Here is a 15,911-nt window from a genome sequence, read left to right as displayed (position 1 = left end):
GTAACATTTTGAAGTCACTAGTCAGAGCTTTGTTCAATGCCAGCTGTATTGCGCGAAACGAGGGCAGGGACACAGATCTCAAACATAGAACACACAGGGCAGGTCAAGCACACACACACACGCTACACATATAGGGGTGGACGCAACCACCCACACAAAGAGGATCACACACGAGGGAGAACTAAAAGGGAAACATGTTACAGTAAAGATGCTAACATAAAACTAATAAAGAAGGACAAATACAGACAAAAAAAAAAACAAAGTTCTCCCTCGCATCCCTGCATGCCCTGCATATGGGAGTTCGCTAGCATGGTCTTGTGCGCCAACGTTACAATTTGTTGTACGGCATGCACGTCCATAGTGGCATATTTGTATGCACAACACTATTAAAGCGCATAAGATATCCAAAATATTTGTAGAGGCGGAGCTCCACCTGTAAGCTATATGACCGAATCCTACACGTGAGAACTTCGTGTTTCAAGATAATTGATTGGTCAGTGGGCGGTAGCTTCAGACGATTTGAGCTATAACCTAGCACATAACCTCCTCCCGACCAGGTTTGGTTGACAGCATAAGACACCATGGTGATACAGCGATGCTGAAACAGAGCCACTTCTGTGTGATAGCATACCCTGGCTTTGAGCTCAACATACCTCGCTAACCCACTAATCGAGATTTGTAGTACAGCCCACTGGAGGGTGTAAAATAAATCTAGAGATAATAAACAACCAACAAAACAAAAAATCTATTCATTAACTCTGTGTCTTTCAGGAAGGTAAATAAGGCTCTAATTCTGTCTCTTTGCATTCCTTGTTCCTCAATACAAGAATATCATCAATATGATCATCTAATTCTTGCCATTTGTCTCTGCTCACTGTACCTCCTACATCTAAATAAAACATGATCCACATCTTCCTGTGTTTGGCACTCTGTACATAAACCATCACTTTTTCCTACTAGTTTAAGTGTTGAATTCAATCCTGTATGTCCCATTCTTAATCGTGTGTACCTGACATGCACTGTTAACTGTGGGACCTTATCACAGGTGTGTGCCTTTCCAAATCATGTCCAATCAACTGAATTTACCACAGGTGGACTCCAATTAAGCTGTAGAAACATCTCAAGGATGGTAAGTGGAAACAGAATGCACCTGAGCTCAATTTTGAACTTGATTGCGAAGGCTGTGAATAATGCTGCGTTCCAGTGCCCATCTAAAGCAATGGGACGTGGGACTTATCCTACCTGAAGTGTACTAGCTCCTACTTGAAGTGGAATGTAAACAGAAAACATGGGTGACCGCCGCACTAATATGAGAGCTATCACTCTACTATTATTCACAGTCATTATCATGGAAAATATAATGTTCAGAAATGCGACACATTATTCTAATGGCATTGTATAACAACCCTCATAGTAATGGGTATATTTTACTTTTCCTTCCAACTTGCTGAGGCACCCCCTCGCGGCCCCCACTTTGAAAACCACTGCCATAAGGCCTAGGCTACTTGGTACGTGATTTCTTTGTTTTTTATTTTGAATACATTTGCAAAAATATCACGCAAACTTTTTTCAAGGTGTCATCATGGGGTATTATGTGTAGAATTTTGAGGAAAAATAAATGTAATCCATTTTGAATAAGGCTGTAACAACAAAATGTGGAAAAAGTGAAGCACTGTGGATACTTTCCGTATGGACTGATTCATACTCCTCCTGCTGGATGTTAAAGGGAAAAACATTTCTCTATCGATTGCTTTTCCTTGGTGAGTGTCGAGTGCCGAATTTGGCTAAGCGCTGATGCAACACATTGACAGTTTCATCCGGCGTCGACACGTTGTGGACCATCCAAGCCCGTATGTAACAACCGTTTTATTAGTTAATGTGTAAATATCCTGTATCCATGCTTAACGTTATCACAATCTGCTATTTTTGATAGCAGTTAAGCTTCGTTAGCATGTAAAACAGATGTTGGCTACTTATCATATGGCACATTTTCAGTACAGCCCAGAGTTAGCTTGCTGAATGTCCATTTAATCTAAAAGGGGTAGCTTCTAGCTTACCTTCCCCATTAGCTAAACCGGTGAACTGCTTAGATCTTAAATGTTAGCCTACGATTTAAATATGTTGAATAAACTGGCGTACCTCTGAACTGTAGTTTTTGGGGCTTGCCACCGGCTTCATTGCCCGAGATAATCCTACCTGTTATCGAGCTAAATGTTTGTGTTAATAGACAGCAAGTTTAACGTTGCTCAACGATTCGCGAAAAGGGGTAACTTGTGATTGTCTGTAACGCATGACTTCAGTAATGTTACTGTGAGAATCTCTTTCGATTGTCGGTAAATAATAATAATAACAATCTTGTCTCCCCAGTACTAAATATGCCCTTTTCGAACTAGCTGAGAGTGTTCTGGCAGTCGTGGCATTTAGAAAATCTTGCCTGAATAGCAGGGTGTGTCTGATCTGATCTGTTTATTTAAAATATAATTACATTGTGGGCATTGTGTTGCCTCTGTTAATGGAATGAAGAAGACATGGAACATACACACTCTCATACCTCCATTCATCAGCAGTGCAGTCTCTTCTGGTTCTCGTAGGCTAGTGTGTGTGTGTGTGTGTCCTGGGGTGTGTTCACTCACAATGTGTGTGTTTCCTCCCTGTTGCAGAGTACCCGTCGCGCCCACAGGACCACGCCAGCATGGCCGAGCAGCTCAGTCCAGAGCAGAAGTTTGAGCTCATCACCAGGAACCTGCAGGTGAGCCGTCCTTCAGCCTCACCTGGTCTCCTAGGATACGGCTGTAGGTGGAAACATGTGGGCTGATGAGGTAGCCAAAGGCTCAGGAGTGTTTTCGCTGTGAAGTCCAAGTGCTGAACTTAGTTTTACACTAACTGGCAGGCTGCATCAGGCATGTACCTGAAGAGTTCCATTCGCCTCGGAGCGTGTGCTGCAACAATTAGCTTCCAGTAGGTTCAGCGGAACTGGCTACACCAGACCTGATGACTGCATGTACATTTAAAAAAAAAAAAAAAAAATAGACCAGTCTTCTAAAACTATTTTTATGCACAGTGGTGCACCTGCTGTAGCCCAGCTGTACTGTAAGCCTGAATGGAAATGAGGATTTATAAATATGTGTGTCTAATGTGTATAATGTGTTTGTTTGTGTGTGTGTGTGTGTGTTCAGGAGGTTCTGGGTGAGGAGAAGTTGAAGCAGGTCCTGCAGGAGAGGGAGTTGAAGGTGTACTGGGGCACGGCTACCACAGGCAAGCCCCACGTGGCCTACTTCGTCCCCATGTCCAAGATCGCCGACTTCCTCAAGGCCGGCTGTGAGGTGGGCGTACACATACACACGGCACACTAAACACACCCTCACACCACACACACACTGCTTCAGTTCATCCTCATGTCCAAGATCGGCAACTTCCTCTGCGGTGGGCACACACACACACACACTTATGTCAGTACACACACACCCTCACCCCACACGCACGTGCACAGTCTGAAAGTCACACTTTCCAGTGGGCTCAAACAGGAAGTTCTGTGTCCCTCTCGTTGTTCCAAGGTCACCATCTTGTTTGCTGACCTGCACGCCTACCTGGACAACATGAAGGCGCCATGGGAGCTGCTGGAGCTGAGGACGCAGTACTACGAGCAGGTCATCAAGGCCATGCTGGAGAGCATCGGCGTCCCGCTCGACAAGCTCAAGTTCGTCAAGGGAACCGACTACCAGCTCAGCAGGTGGGTATGGGAGCAGGCTAGCAGATTAGCGTGTGGGTACAGGAGCAGGCTAGCAAATTAGCATGTTGAGGTACGGGAGCAGGCTAGCAAATTAGCGTGTGGGTACGGGAGCAGGCTAGCAGATTAGCATGTGGGTACGGGAGCAGGCTAGCAAATTAGCATGTGGGTTAGGGAGCAGATTAGCAGGTGTAGGATACGCTAACAGGTGAACAGTAGATAGATGACAAACTCTTTTTGTTTTTTGTCTTTGTTTGCAATAATAAAGGTGGTGTTTTGTTTAGGAATTGATAGGCATGACCAAATTGACCAGGTCGGTTCCAGTTCTTTCTTGTTGTTCCCGGTTCCGGGTTCTTTCTCAACAGTTGCACTGGATTCTAATATTTGGGTCTCCAGAGCTAACTGTGTGTGTTGGTGTCCATCTCAGGGAGTACACTCTAATTGTGTGTGTGTATCTCAGGGAGTACACTCTGGATGTGTACCGACTCTCCTCCATGGTAACGGAGCACGATGCCAAGAAGGCCGGCGCTGAGGTGGTCAAGCAGGTGGAGCACCCGCTGCTGAGTGGCCTTCTGTACCCAGGACTTCAGGTAACACACACACACACACACACACACACACACACACACACACACATACACACACACCAAGGGAGACACACACACACACACACACACACACACACACACATCACCAAGGACACACACACACACACACACACACACACATCACCCAGGACACACACACACACACACACACATCACACAGGACACACACACACACACACACACACACACATCACCCAGGACATACACGCAACACGTGGGTGTGTATTGTGTGTGCTGTTCTGAATGTGACCCTGTGTCCACAGGCTCTTGATGAGGAGTATCTGAAGGTGGACGCTCAGTTTGGGGGAGTCGATCAGAGGAAGATCTTCACTCTGGCAGAGAAAGTATGGAGTGATTAATGCTGTCTGATGAGAAAGTATGGAGTGATTAATGCTGTCTGATGTCCCAAGTTGTAGTGTCTCATTCAGAAATTGCCTGTCCATGATTAGGCTCCGTGCTCTTTGGTTAAAATGTCTGTGTGTTTCTAGTTTAATGTTAACGTTTTATTAACAATCTGGTGTGTCTGGTTAATGTTCCTTTGTCTCTGGTTAACGTTCTGGTGTGTGTGTGTGGTTAGCCTCCTGATGTGTGTGTGTGGCTAATGTTCTGGTGTGTGTGTTGTTGTCTGCAGTACCTGCCGTCCCTGGGCTACGCCAAGCGCGTCCACATGATGAACCCCATGGTGCCGGGGCTCACTGGCGGCAAGATGAGCTCCTCCGAAGAGGTAAGAGGCATTACATCACTTCCTGCGTTGCGTCTCTCATGCTAGAGGTTGATCCGGTGGTGTGTGCCCCTCCTACCTCTGTACACAAGTCTAGTCTTTCACTTGCCTCCGTCTCTGCACACGGTGTTATTTAGGGGTCTATTGTCACCAGCCAATGTGTGTGTAAAGTGAAAGTAGTGTGTCAGGTGACGTGTGTTTGCATGCGTGTGTGTGTGTGTGGTCCTCAGGAGTCCAAGATTGACCTGCTGGACAGGAAGGAGGAGGTGAAGAAGAAGCTGAAGAAGGCGTTCTGTGAGCCCGGCAACGTGGAGAACAACGGGGTGCTGTCCTTCGTCAAGCACGTACTCTTCCCCCTCAACTCAGGTACGGTGTGTGTGTGTGCTGTCCACATGTGGTCTTCCCCCTCAACTCAGGTACGGTGTGTGAGTGTGTGTGCGCGTGCTGTCCACATGTGCTCTTCCCCCTCAACTCAGGTACGGTGTAGGAGTGTGTGTGTGTGAGTGTGTGTGCGTGCTGTCCAGTCTTCTGTTAAGCACATGCTCTTCCCCCTCAACTCCGGTATGGTGTGTGTGCGTGCGCGTGCGTGTGTGTGCGTGTTTGTGCACGCGTGTCCATGTCTATGCGTGTGTGCGTGTGCGCGCGCGTGTGTGTGTGCGCATGTCTATGCGTGAGTGTGTGTGTGCGTATGTGTGTGTGCCGTCCAGTCTTCTGTTAAGCATGTGCTCTTGTGTGAGCCAGCTTACCGGTGTCTGTTCGTTCTGCCACTCCAGAGTTTGTGATGAAAAGAGACCCGAAGTGGGGAGGAGACCAGGTCTACAAGGTGTTTGAGGACGTGGAAAAGGACTTTGCTGAAGAGGTATTCACAACAACCACATCACCCGACCCCGACCCTAACACATATCACCATAACAACCATATCACCCGACCCCGACCCTAACACATATCACCATAACAACCATATCACCCGACCCCGACCCTAACGCATATCACCACAACAACCATATCACCCGACCCCAACACTAATGCATCTCTCCACAACAACCATATCACCCGACCCTAACGCATATCACCATAACAACCATATCACCCGACCCCGACCCTAACGCATATCACCACAACAACATATAGCCCTAACTAACACATGAATGTGTTCGTGGTGAAATTAGAAAATACAAATCGCTATATCTTGAAATGGATTTCTGCGACACTGGACATTTCGACGTGGCACGCCCCATATTATGGCCTTGTTTGGAACGCTGTTAAATTGATTTTCCTGTTTGGTGCTACCTTTGCCCCCTAGAAAGTGCACCCTGGCGACCTGAAGGCGTCGGTGGAGGTGGCTCTGAACAACCTGCTCGACCCCATCAGGAAGAAGTTTGAGTCTCCTGAGCTGCGCAAACTCACCAGCACGGCCTACCCAGCCCCCTCCAAACACAGTCAGTAATATTACCACACACACACACACACACACACACACACACTACACACACACATCAACACGGCCTACCCAGCCCTCTCCAAACACAGTCAGTAACATTACCACACACACACACACACACACACACACACACACACACACACACACACTCACACACTAACACACACACACATACACTAACACACACACACACACACTACACAAACTCACCAACACCACTTACCCAGCACCGTCCAAACACAGTCAGTAGCATTACCACACACTTACCGCACGCACGCACACACACACACCACCTTATCCAGCACACTCCAAACACAACACACACACACGCACACATAGACTACAGTAAACTACACTACACAAACACACATACAGGACACATAACTGTGTTAGGTCTAAGGATACACACACACTTCTAGTCACAGATTATCACTACACATCACAATACTATCACAAATGCCATCACTGATATACATACACACACACACACACTCACACACGCACTACTCTTAACACATAACCTTAACCACAGTGAGTACTAAACAGAAATGACAGTTTGTTTTTTCTGTTAGTGTGACTGACATCTCCTAGGTTGCCAAATTGTGTAGGGTGTAGTTCATACACATACACGATCACTTACTTTCAATTTCAACCGTTTTGTCATAGGCTAAAACCTGGCAACCCAAAACCCAAATAAGGAAGGGGGTGCCGACTGTGCAGCCTAAGTCTCGCAAGCAAGCGGGCTAGTTGAATAGCCTAGGCTACTCCAGAACTAGCTGTCAAATTGTTGGGAATTTAATTGATTAACACATCACATAAACTGTTATTGAGTGTTGTTGATACACAATTGGCAACTTGTGTCCTCGGAACCGAATCTGACAGCAAGCAGCTTTGGAGTTTTGGAAATAGGCTGCCGTCAAGCAGCTGGTGGATACATTCTGGCATGCACAGGCTTTCGGTAAGGTAAAAGCAACGACTGAAATGCAGTGTTGAAACACGTGTATGATCCAGTACAAACACTGACCCCCCCGAAAAAAAAAACCTCCCGTTTTTGGAAAGGTAAATGTTGACAGGTATGCTGGTGTGACCTGATGTTACTCTAGACATAGTGTAGCTGGTGTGACCGGATGTTTGTAGACATAGTGTAGCTGGTGTGACCTGATGTTACTCTAGACATAGTGTAACTGGTGTGACCTGATGTTACTCTAGACATAGTGTAGCTGGTGTGACCGGATGTTTGTTGTTGTTTACAGAAGCAGCGAAAGGCGGTAAAGGAGGAGGAGGAGGAGGGGGGGACGATGACCAGGTCATTCCCTCCAGACTGGACATCAGAGTCGGCAAAATCATCAGTGTGGAGAAGGTGAACACACACACACACACACACACGCACAACCTATCCAAAACCCTTCCTCTCAGGCACACACACACACACACACACCAGATGCCAGACTAAATTGGCTGAACTGAGTTGGCGGAGTTCTTCACTCTCAGTGTACATCGACACACACACACACCTTGGCAGTGGTCAGACCAAATTGCTCTAGACACACACACACACACACTTACAGAACCCTCCCCTCTCTTCCCCACCCAGCACCCTGACGCAGACTCGCTGTACCTGGAGAAGATCGACGTGGGGGAGGCGGAGCCAAGGACGGTGGTGAGCGGCCTGGTGGCCTACATTTCCCAGGAGGACTTGCAGGACCGACTGGTGGTGTTGCTATGCAACCTGAAACCCCAGAAGATGAGGGGGATCGAGTCCCAGGCCATGCTGCTCTGTGCCTCTGTGTGAGTGAATCGAGTTAGAACGCGTGTGTGAGTGTGTGCGTGTGTGTGTGTGGGCACACAACTCAGTGTAAATGTGAAGAGTTAGACCCGTGGGTGTAAATGTAGAGTTATATATGTGTGTGTTTCTGTAGTTATCCCCCTGTGTGTGTGTGTGTGTGTTTGTGTGTTTGTTTGATGGTTTCTCATCCTTTGTGTTTCAGTGAAGGTGACCCCAGGAGGGTGGAGCCTCTTGACCCCCCTGAGGGGTCGTCGCCTGGGGAACGGGTATACGTGGAGGGCTACGATTCAGGCAAACCTGATGATGAGTTGAAACCCAAAAAGAAGGTGTTTGAGAAAATACAGGTGTGTGTGTGGCTTGCCTGCCAGCAGAGTGATATACTGCTTATATCTTCACAGCTTAGTAAATTGTGTAGTATTTTTGTGTGCCTAATTACTGTGTGTGTGTGTGTGTGTGTGTGTGTGTGTGTGTGTGTGTGTGTACCTAATTACGTTTGTGTGTGTGTGTGTGTACCTAATTACGTTGTGTGTGTGTGTGTGTGCGTGTACCTAATTACTCTGTGTGTGTACATGTTGTAGGAGGACCTGAAGATCTCTGGCACGTGTGTGGCTCAGTGGCAAGAAAAGGACCTGATGACCAAACTGGGCCAGATCACCTGCAGAACCCTCAAGGGAGGAAACATCAGCTAGACACACACACACACACACACACACACACACACACACACACATTCTCATAACAACTGTGTCCTGCCTCACACTCATCTGTCCATAGCAAACTATTTCCCATCAGGCCGTTTCCGCTTGGCGTCGCTCAACCTGAGATCGTGGGGTTGGAAGGTACTGATGAAGACAACACCAACACCAGATTGATAATCGTCCATTCTGTCACAAAAGCTGTAATCAACACCTGTCACTCAAACAAACATTTCCTCCACACCTGAGTGAGGTGGTGAGCTGTCACCTGGGGCTCTCATACCTGAGCTCACCTGCGGGTGGAACAAGTAGGTGTAGGTGTGTGTGTGTGAGTGTGTACAGCAGCACAGGTGTGTGTGGGACTGAACTGTAAGGTGTATATAAGTCCATTGATCTTGTTCAGCTCATAGGAATTCTCCATGCTTCATGACTCTGGGGGCGGGCCTGCACTGTAAACTGTTATGTTGGCTTCTGTACCGGCACCAACTGGAATGAAATAAACTGGCTCATAATACAAACTACATGAAATAAACCGGTTCGTTATACAAACTATATTAAAGAAAGTGGGCAAATTCTTACCTGTCATTTAATGTTTTCCTTTGGAGTGGTGTGTGTGTGTCCGTGTCCTGTGTGTGTGTGTGTGTGCCCTGTGTGTGCATGAATATTAAAGCACCACACACACACAGGGCCCACACACAAGCACAGCACACACCAACCGCTTACACAGACACACACTTTGCTGCTGTGTGGGCCTGAAGGGAAAGCATGATGTACATTTGTGCTGCGAATAGACCTCTAGAGTGTTGGGAACTGGTTATAAGCACACACACACACACATTAAGAAGGAGCTGTTGGATGCATGTCATAACTGCAGCCATAGATCAGACCGGTCCAGATAACATCAGACATGTTTAAATCTGGATTGTGTCAGTAATGGAAAATGGAGGTCTGTTCCCAGCATCACAGGCGTTACATCATAAAAAAAAAATGTTTGGCCTTTTGGAGACAGTGGAGAATGACAGGAAGCGAGTGGGAGAGAGAGCAGGGGTGGGATCCGGAAAGGACCACGGGGCGGGAATCGAACCCGGGTCACCGGTGTACAGGTGCCCCAGCCAGTCGTACCACAGCTGGGGCCGGAGCTGGAGCTATATTAGGCCTTTAGGACTCTCGGAATGAATGGAACACAGACAGCCCTGTGATGTTCAGAGATGTTTACGTGAAGTGTTTATTTCACCATGGTAATACGTGATGCTTTGACAGGTCATCTATGTGATCAGGGAAAATGCTCATGAAAACATAAATATAAGTTCATAAATAATTAAGCATGAGTAAGGAACTCCTACTACGGGGAACTCCATTGCCTTGAGCTTCTGCTAAGACGTAGCTAAATTATTTTGCACTTACTGGACCTCTCTTAGAACTACATCAGTGGCATTACCCTGTGGGTGCAGCATGGATTGCTAAAAAAAGTGCTTTTATGTTATAAGTTCAAAAGAGTTCATTTATATTCAAATATATGCATCAGCTTATTCTTAAAAAGCACTTTCATCATTTCCCAAACAAAGTATAAGGAAAAAACAAATTAAATATAGTTTTAGTTTTGAAATGTCTATGTAATGCATTTACAGGTTAACAGACAATTTGCACGCAAATCTATCATAAAATATAACATTGCTAGCAGTTAGTTAGTGGAGCACATGTAGAGCATCTATTTCTGAGTGCTTCAAATAAAATGATGTATGATAGGTATACACAGGCCAAACACAAATGTGTGGCTGACCAATCAAACAGTGAAATGAACAGTGCGTGCTACCCATGGTGATCACTAGAGGGCAGTCTAACCTTGCAGTCAGAGACCTCTATATAGAGCCATACAGCCATCCTTTTGGGTCAGCTGTTCACACTCTGAACCACGCAGACAAAAATGGTTGTTTAGAAAAATACTTCAAAGGCTAAAATAAAGCTATTTAAGGTAAAAGGGGGCTGGGACTAAGACCATTTTTGCATAAATAGGAAGGCCGTAGTGAGGCTAAGGCAGTTTGAGATCACATATCAGTCCCAGTGACCATGCTCCATGTTGCCATGGTTATGTGTCTCCAACGCTGTTGTCGCAGGTACTCCTCCTTGCTGACTCCTGTGACATCCTCCGGCCCTCTTCACGAGACCTCAATGCTGTTTGTTCTGTCTGCTCCTCCTGATTGAACGAGACAAGGTCCAGGTAGTTACACACAAGACATTGGACTGATAAATAATGATTGTAAATTATTACCAAATTCATGATAAACTAAAAAATAAAAAAGTTCTTAAAGATAAATGTCAGATCCAGATGTGATCGCATATTGATCTTTTATGTCTCAATTTAATCCTACACGAGTAGTAGGAACAGTCTGAAAGAGATTTGAAATTACCAAAAAGATCTCTACCTACCCTTAAAGTCAGTTATGCACTTTATTGTGAAAATTTCTGCCTCAGCCCCATACCCCTTCCTCAAGGTTTGGAGAAATCTTACTAAAAACATGGGCATGATTTGTGACCCTGATAACTTATTATACCTTTGAGATAAAAGTGCAGATTACCTGCTGAATCTGTCTCATCTGTAGCCTGTGCTTGCTGACTGGCAACTTCCAACATCGTGGTCCCGCCGTTGGCTGCCACAGCCCCCGCTGCGGAACCCTGCATGCCTCCCCAGGGGCTCCGCTCGGTCGCCGCGGTGACGGTGACCTTCTCGGTGGCATTTGTGCTGTGCTGTGGTGGCTTCCTGGCGACAGGAGGCGGAAGCTTCGCCATTTTGTTGGTGCCGTTGGCCGCCACCTGCTTAGCCTCGTCAGACGCCTGCCTCAGCTCAGCAGCCAGGCTCTGCTTCAGGCCCGTCAGCGCCTCAGGGGCAGAGGTCGTCTCTATGACAACCTTCTTTGTGCTCTTGGAGAAGATGAAGCTGGCAGTGGAAGCTGGGGACTTGTGCATGTCGCCCCCTGGTGGAGACGACGTGTCGCCGCTGTGTAGGGAGGCCATGGAGGAACGCAGACATAGCCTGGCTGGGAGGCCGTCCCTGGAAGTCATGGCCGCTGTCTTCAGCCGAATGGCCTCCTGCAGGCGAAGTGAGGGGGCGGCAGCCGGGCCGCCTGGAGTCCTCACGGCTGGGGTGCCAGCTCTCAGACTCAGGGATTTGCGGATGGGTTTTTGGGGTACTGCTTGGTCTGAGCCTGTGGGTTTTTGGGATACTGCTTGGTCTAAACTCAGGAGTTTTTGAGATACGTCTTGGTCTGAGCTTGTGGGTTTTTGGGGTATTGTTTGGTCCGAACTTGTGAGTTTTTGTGGTACAGCTTGGTCCTGGCTCTGCGTGCTGTCAGCCTTTGGGGTGTGATCAGGGGATGGAGCCATCCCCGGGTCCTCACCCACTCCCACGGAACGGAGGCGGACCATCTGTAGCAGGGAGGGTGTGACCAGAGGGATGTTTGCGTCCTCTTTGGGCATGGATGCGCTCTTCCGTAAGAGCAGTTCCTTGCTGCGGCTCTCCCTGCTCAGCTGGCTGGACTGTCTCCTGAAGTTCACAGTGGCTTGGCTTGACTGAGGGGGTGAAGAGGTAGGCACGTGAGCTAGGAGCAGTGTCGAAGGACCCAAACCTGCGGAGCCAGACCTGTGAGGCTCAGGGGCGGGATCACTGTCATTGGTGGATGGTGGGGGAGGTGGGGCCTCTTGTGGGGGAGACGGGATGTCTTCGATTAGGGTCGGGGATTCCAGTGTAAGGGGTGGGAGCTCTTGAATTAGGGTTGGGATTTCCTGTTTCAGGAGCAGGTTTTCTTGCATTAGGGATGGGAGGTCTTCAGCCAGGGACAGGATTTCTGGAGTCATAATCAGGGTTTCCTGTGCCGGAGGCGGGATTTCCTGTGTCGCGGGCGGGATTTCCTGTGTCAGGTGTGGAATTTCCTGTGTCGCGGGCGGGATTTCCTGTGTCATTGGTGGGATTTCCTGTGTCGCAGGCGGGATTTCCTGTGTCAGGGGTGGGAGTTCTTGAGTCAGGAGCTGGTTCTCAGGAGTGAGGGTTGGTTGTTCCGTAAGCGTCTGAGGAAACTCATTGGAGGGGGCAGTACCACTACCCAAGTCCAATGGCCCCATGGCCTCAAAGCATTCAGGGAGATGCTCACCTGGTTGAACATCAGTGACTGCTTGATCAGCAGTTAACATAGTCGTCTGCTTGAGTTTTCCAGCCTCAGGTAAAGTAGGAAGTGCTGCCACTGGGTTTCCCAGGATTTCCTCTTCAGGATGTAGCTCCTCGTTTTGTTGTACAGAAGGCAGCTCCACACATTTGTCAGCTACAGATGCCTCAAGGTCCTCCAGCTCATTTTCCTGGTTTACCTCTATCTGAGAGCCTTCCAGTTCTGGGAGGGTCTGTTGTGAGAAAGGGGGTGGGGGTGGAGGGAAGTCTAGCTCCTCCTGTCCTTCGTAGACTAACTCAGGCAGGTCCTCCAGGGGTGGAGGGGGAGGAGGCCAGACAGACTCTGTGTGAAGTGGCTCTTGTTCCTCCTTAGGGGGAGGAGAGAAATATGAAGCTGGGGGTGATGTTTTAGAGGGGGGGGGGGTGGATGGTGGTTAGGAGGGGGGGGGGAGAAGAGCCGTTGAGTCTGGCAGACTCCACACACTCTCCTACAGGAGCCAAACGCTCTGCATTAACGTCGCCTGTGACAGCCTGGACCAAAGAACTGTGGAGTTTTGCAGACTCCACACACTCTTCCACAGGAGCCAAACGCTCTGTGTTAGCTCCCCCTGTGACAGCCTTAACCATAGATGTGGTGTCCTTGGCTAATGAGAGGTGTGTCTCTGGTGAAGGACACAACACCTCAGGCACCTCCCCTGAGACGATGTTGGTGTGTCCTTGTGTACTCTGTAAGGTGCTGGTGTGTCCTTGTGTACTCTGTAGAGTGTTGGTGTGACCTTGTGTACTCTTTAGGGTGTTAGTGTGACCTTGTGTACTCTTTAGGGTGTTGGTGTGACCTTCTGTACTCTGTAGGCTGTTGGTGTGACCTTGTGTACTTTGCAGGCTGATGGTGTGCCCTTGTGTACTCTGAAGAGCCTCCTCCGGTCTCTGCCCCTGCTTAATTCTAACACTCTTCTTCATTACTGGCGGAGGCTCTTTCTTTGGTACTGTGGGGCCCTTGCCCGTGTTTGACATCTCTGGGATTTTCTGTTTGTCAGCCTGGAGACAAGCCTCTTCCCTCTGATGAACATCCTGACTGTCCCTCTGTTTCACGTGCACGGCCATATCCTGACTCTCCTGACGCTGTCTCATGAGCATCACCACAGCATCGCCATTACTCAGAGCCAGGGGCTCAAACGCACTTTCAGTCGTTCGGTCGTTCAGTGTCTGAACAGGCACTTGCTCTTCCTTCACTTTCAGCTTTTCACTTCCCTGGTTTTCCACCTGAGAGACATTCTTATCGCCACCACTGGCGGGAGTCTTTGGGTGAGAAGCAGCAGCGTGGTGCTGCAAGGGAGGCTCTTGGCTTTGGGTCTGGTTAACTACTCCCTGCACTTGATTCTGCAGCTGCAAGAGCCTCCTAGTGTCTGGAGGTGGGCCACACAGAAGCTCAAAGGTGCGCGTGTTGTGTGCCCAGGTTTCAGGAGGCGGGGGCGAGGGGGCTTTGACCTTGGGAGGGGGTGGAATGTTGAGGAGATCCCTGAGGTTCACTGCGGAGTGGGGAGGAGCTGTCGAAAGCGGGGCTTTGAGTGTCTGCGGAGGCGTGGTGTTGGGCGTGCTTCCTCGCCGCACAGGATCCGACTCTCCTGTGGACAAACATGCAACTGAAGAGGAGTTGGAGACTGACGGAGATGTCCTCTCTGGCTTTGGGGGCTTTTGCTTCTCCGGTGAAGGAGGGCAGATCTCCTTTTGAGAGAGCGTGGGGGTGCCACTTTGGCTGGAGTAACCACTGGAGGGGGACAAAGTCCTGTCAAACTTACTCTCTGCCGTGGAAGCGTTTTGTTGGGATGAGCTGCTTGTCTCACACTGGTCCACCAGTGGACTCTGGGGGCTGGAGATGCTGGATAATCGGGAATCTTCAGCCACGGTACTGGAGCTGGAGGAGTGATCGGAGCTGCCTGCTCTGACTGCAGATGTGTTTCCCTCTGTAGGCTTGTTCTGCCCCTTACCCCCCTCTTTATTGCCCGAGTCCTTCCCCTCCACCAGCTCTCTTGACCTCCTCTTGACCTTCTCGTGGTGCAGGGAAAACGTCCTCCTGGGAGGTGCGGGTGGCTGTTTGGTCTTCATCACAGACAGACTGCGGGTGAATGCCCGGCTGTTCCTGACGTTCTCCCCATCCTCATCATCGTCATCATCCTTCACCACTTCGGCTACAGTGGTCACCCTGGACTCTGGACCCCTCAAGCTGGTGCCCTTACTCTCAGAGCAGAAGGAGCTCAAGGCCACCCTAGTGCTGGTGTGGGCCATGCTTAGATCTCCACGCTCCTTCGGGCACTCCGCTGGGGTGGGGGTGGCTCCCTTCGAGGAGACGGTGGAGGATTTGGACACGACAGTCTCGGAGGACTGTGATTGGCTGCCGTGAGAGCTGGCGGACGAGCGCGGCTCCTGGGTGTCGTCGCCCGAGCGACACGACGACGGCGGGCTGGCCGAAGCCAGGCTGCTCTTGCTGACGGCGCGCATGCTGCCCCGGTTGCGGCGGCTGCGGTCTATCTGGATGACGTCGACGGCGGCAGGCAGAATAGCGTTGGGGATGATCTTGGACAGGTAGGTGGCCTGGGGGGAGATGGACATGACCGGGCCCAGCGGCTCGTGCAGGAAGCTGGAGGACGTGAGGCCGGGCACGGCCAGGGACTTGGGCCGCTGCAGGGCCGAGGCCCGCGGTCCGGCACGGTGGGCGAGTGCCAGGTCGTCCCTGTAGAGAGCCTGCAGGTGCTGCCTCAGAAGCTGCTCACCAGCGG

General features: G+C 49.4%; 2 protein-coding genes across 2 annotated transcripts in view; one reads left to right on the top strand and one right to left on the bottom strand.

Moving 5' to 3' along the window:
• The first annotated feature begins 1,765 nt into the window (after positions 1-1,765).
• yars1 (tyrosyl-tRNA synthetase 1) lies at positions 1,766-9,552 on the top strand. The gene is made up of 14 exons (XM_048229506.1): positions 1,766-1,850; positions 2,661-2,749; positions 3,177-3,323; positions 3,555-3,730; positions 4,188-4,317; positions 4,599-4,679; positions 4,967-5,059; positions 5,287-5,422; positions 5,830-5,915; positions 6,360-6,495; positions 7,751-7,857; positions 8,092-8,285; positions 8,486-8,627; positions 8,862-9,552. The coding sequence occupies exons 2-14, from the start codon at positions 2,693-2,695 to the stop codon at positions 8,970-8,972; spliced, it is 1,596 nt and encodes a 531-aa protein (XP_048085463.1). The 5' UTR covers positions 1,766-1,850; positions 2,661-2,692; the 3' UTR covers positions 8,973-9,552.
• Positions 9,553-10,174: 622 nt separating this feature from the next.
• The window catches only part of LOC125285603 (uncharacterized protein KIAA1522 homolog), a 6,928-nt gene continuing 1,191 nt past the window's right edge, over positions 10,175-15,911 (bottom strand). Inside the window, 3 exon segments of the mRNA XM_048230130.1 lie at positions 10,175-11,172; positions 11,555-13,588; positions 13,590-15,897. Coding sequence (XP_048086087.1) covers positions 11,135-11,172; positions 11,555-13,588; positions 13,590-15,897 — 4,380 coding nt within the window. The 3' untranslated portion in view covers positions 10,175-11,134.

This window comes from Alosa alosa, chromosome 20 (assembly GCF_017589495.1).
Source record: "Alosa alosa isolate M-15738 ecotype Scorff River chromosome 20, AALO_Geno_1.1, whole genome shotgun sequence".
NCBI classification, from domain to species: domain Eukaryota; kingdom Metazoa; phylum Chordata; class Actinopteri; order Clupeiformes; family Clupeidae; genus Alosa; species Alosa alosa.
This window is presented reverse-complemented; position numbering and strand designations above follow the sequence as displayed.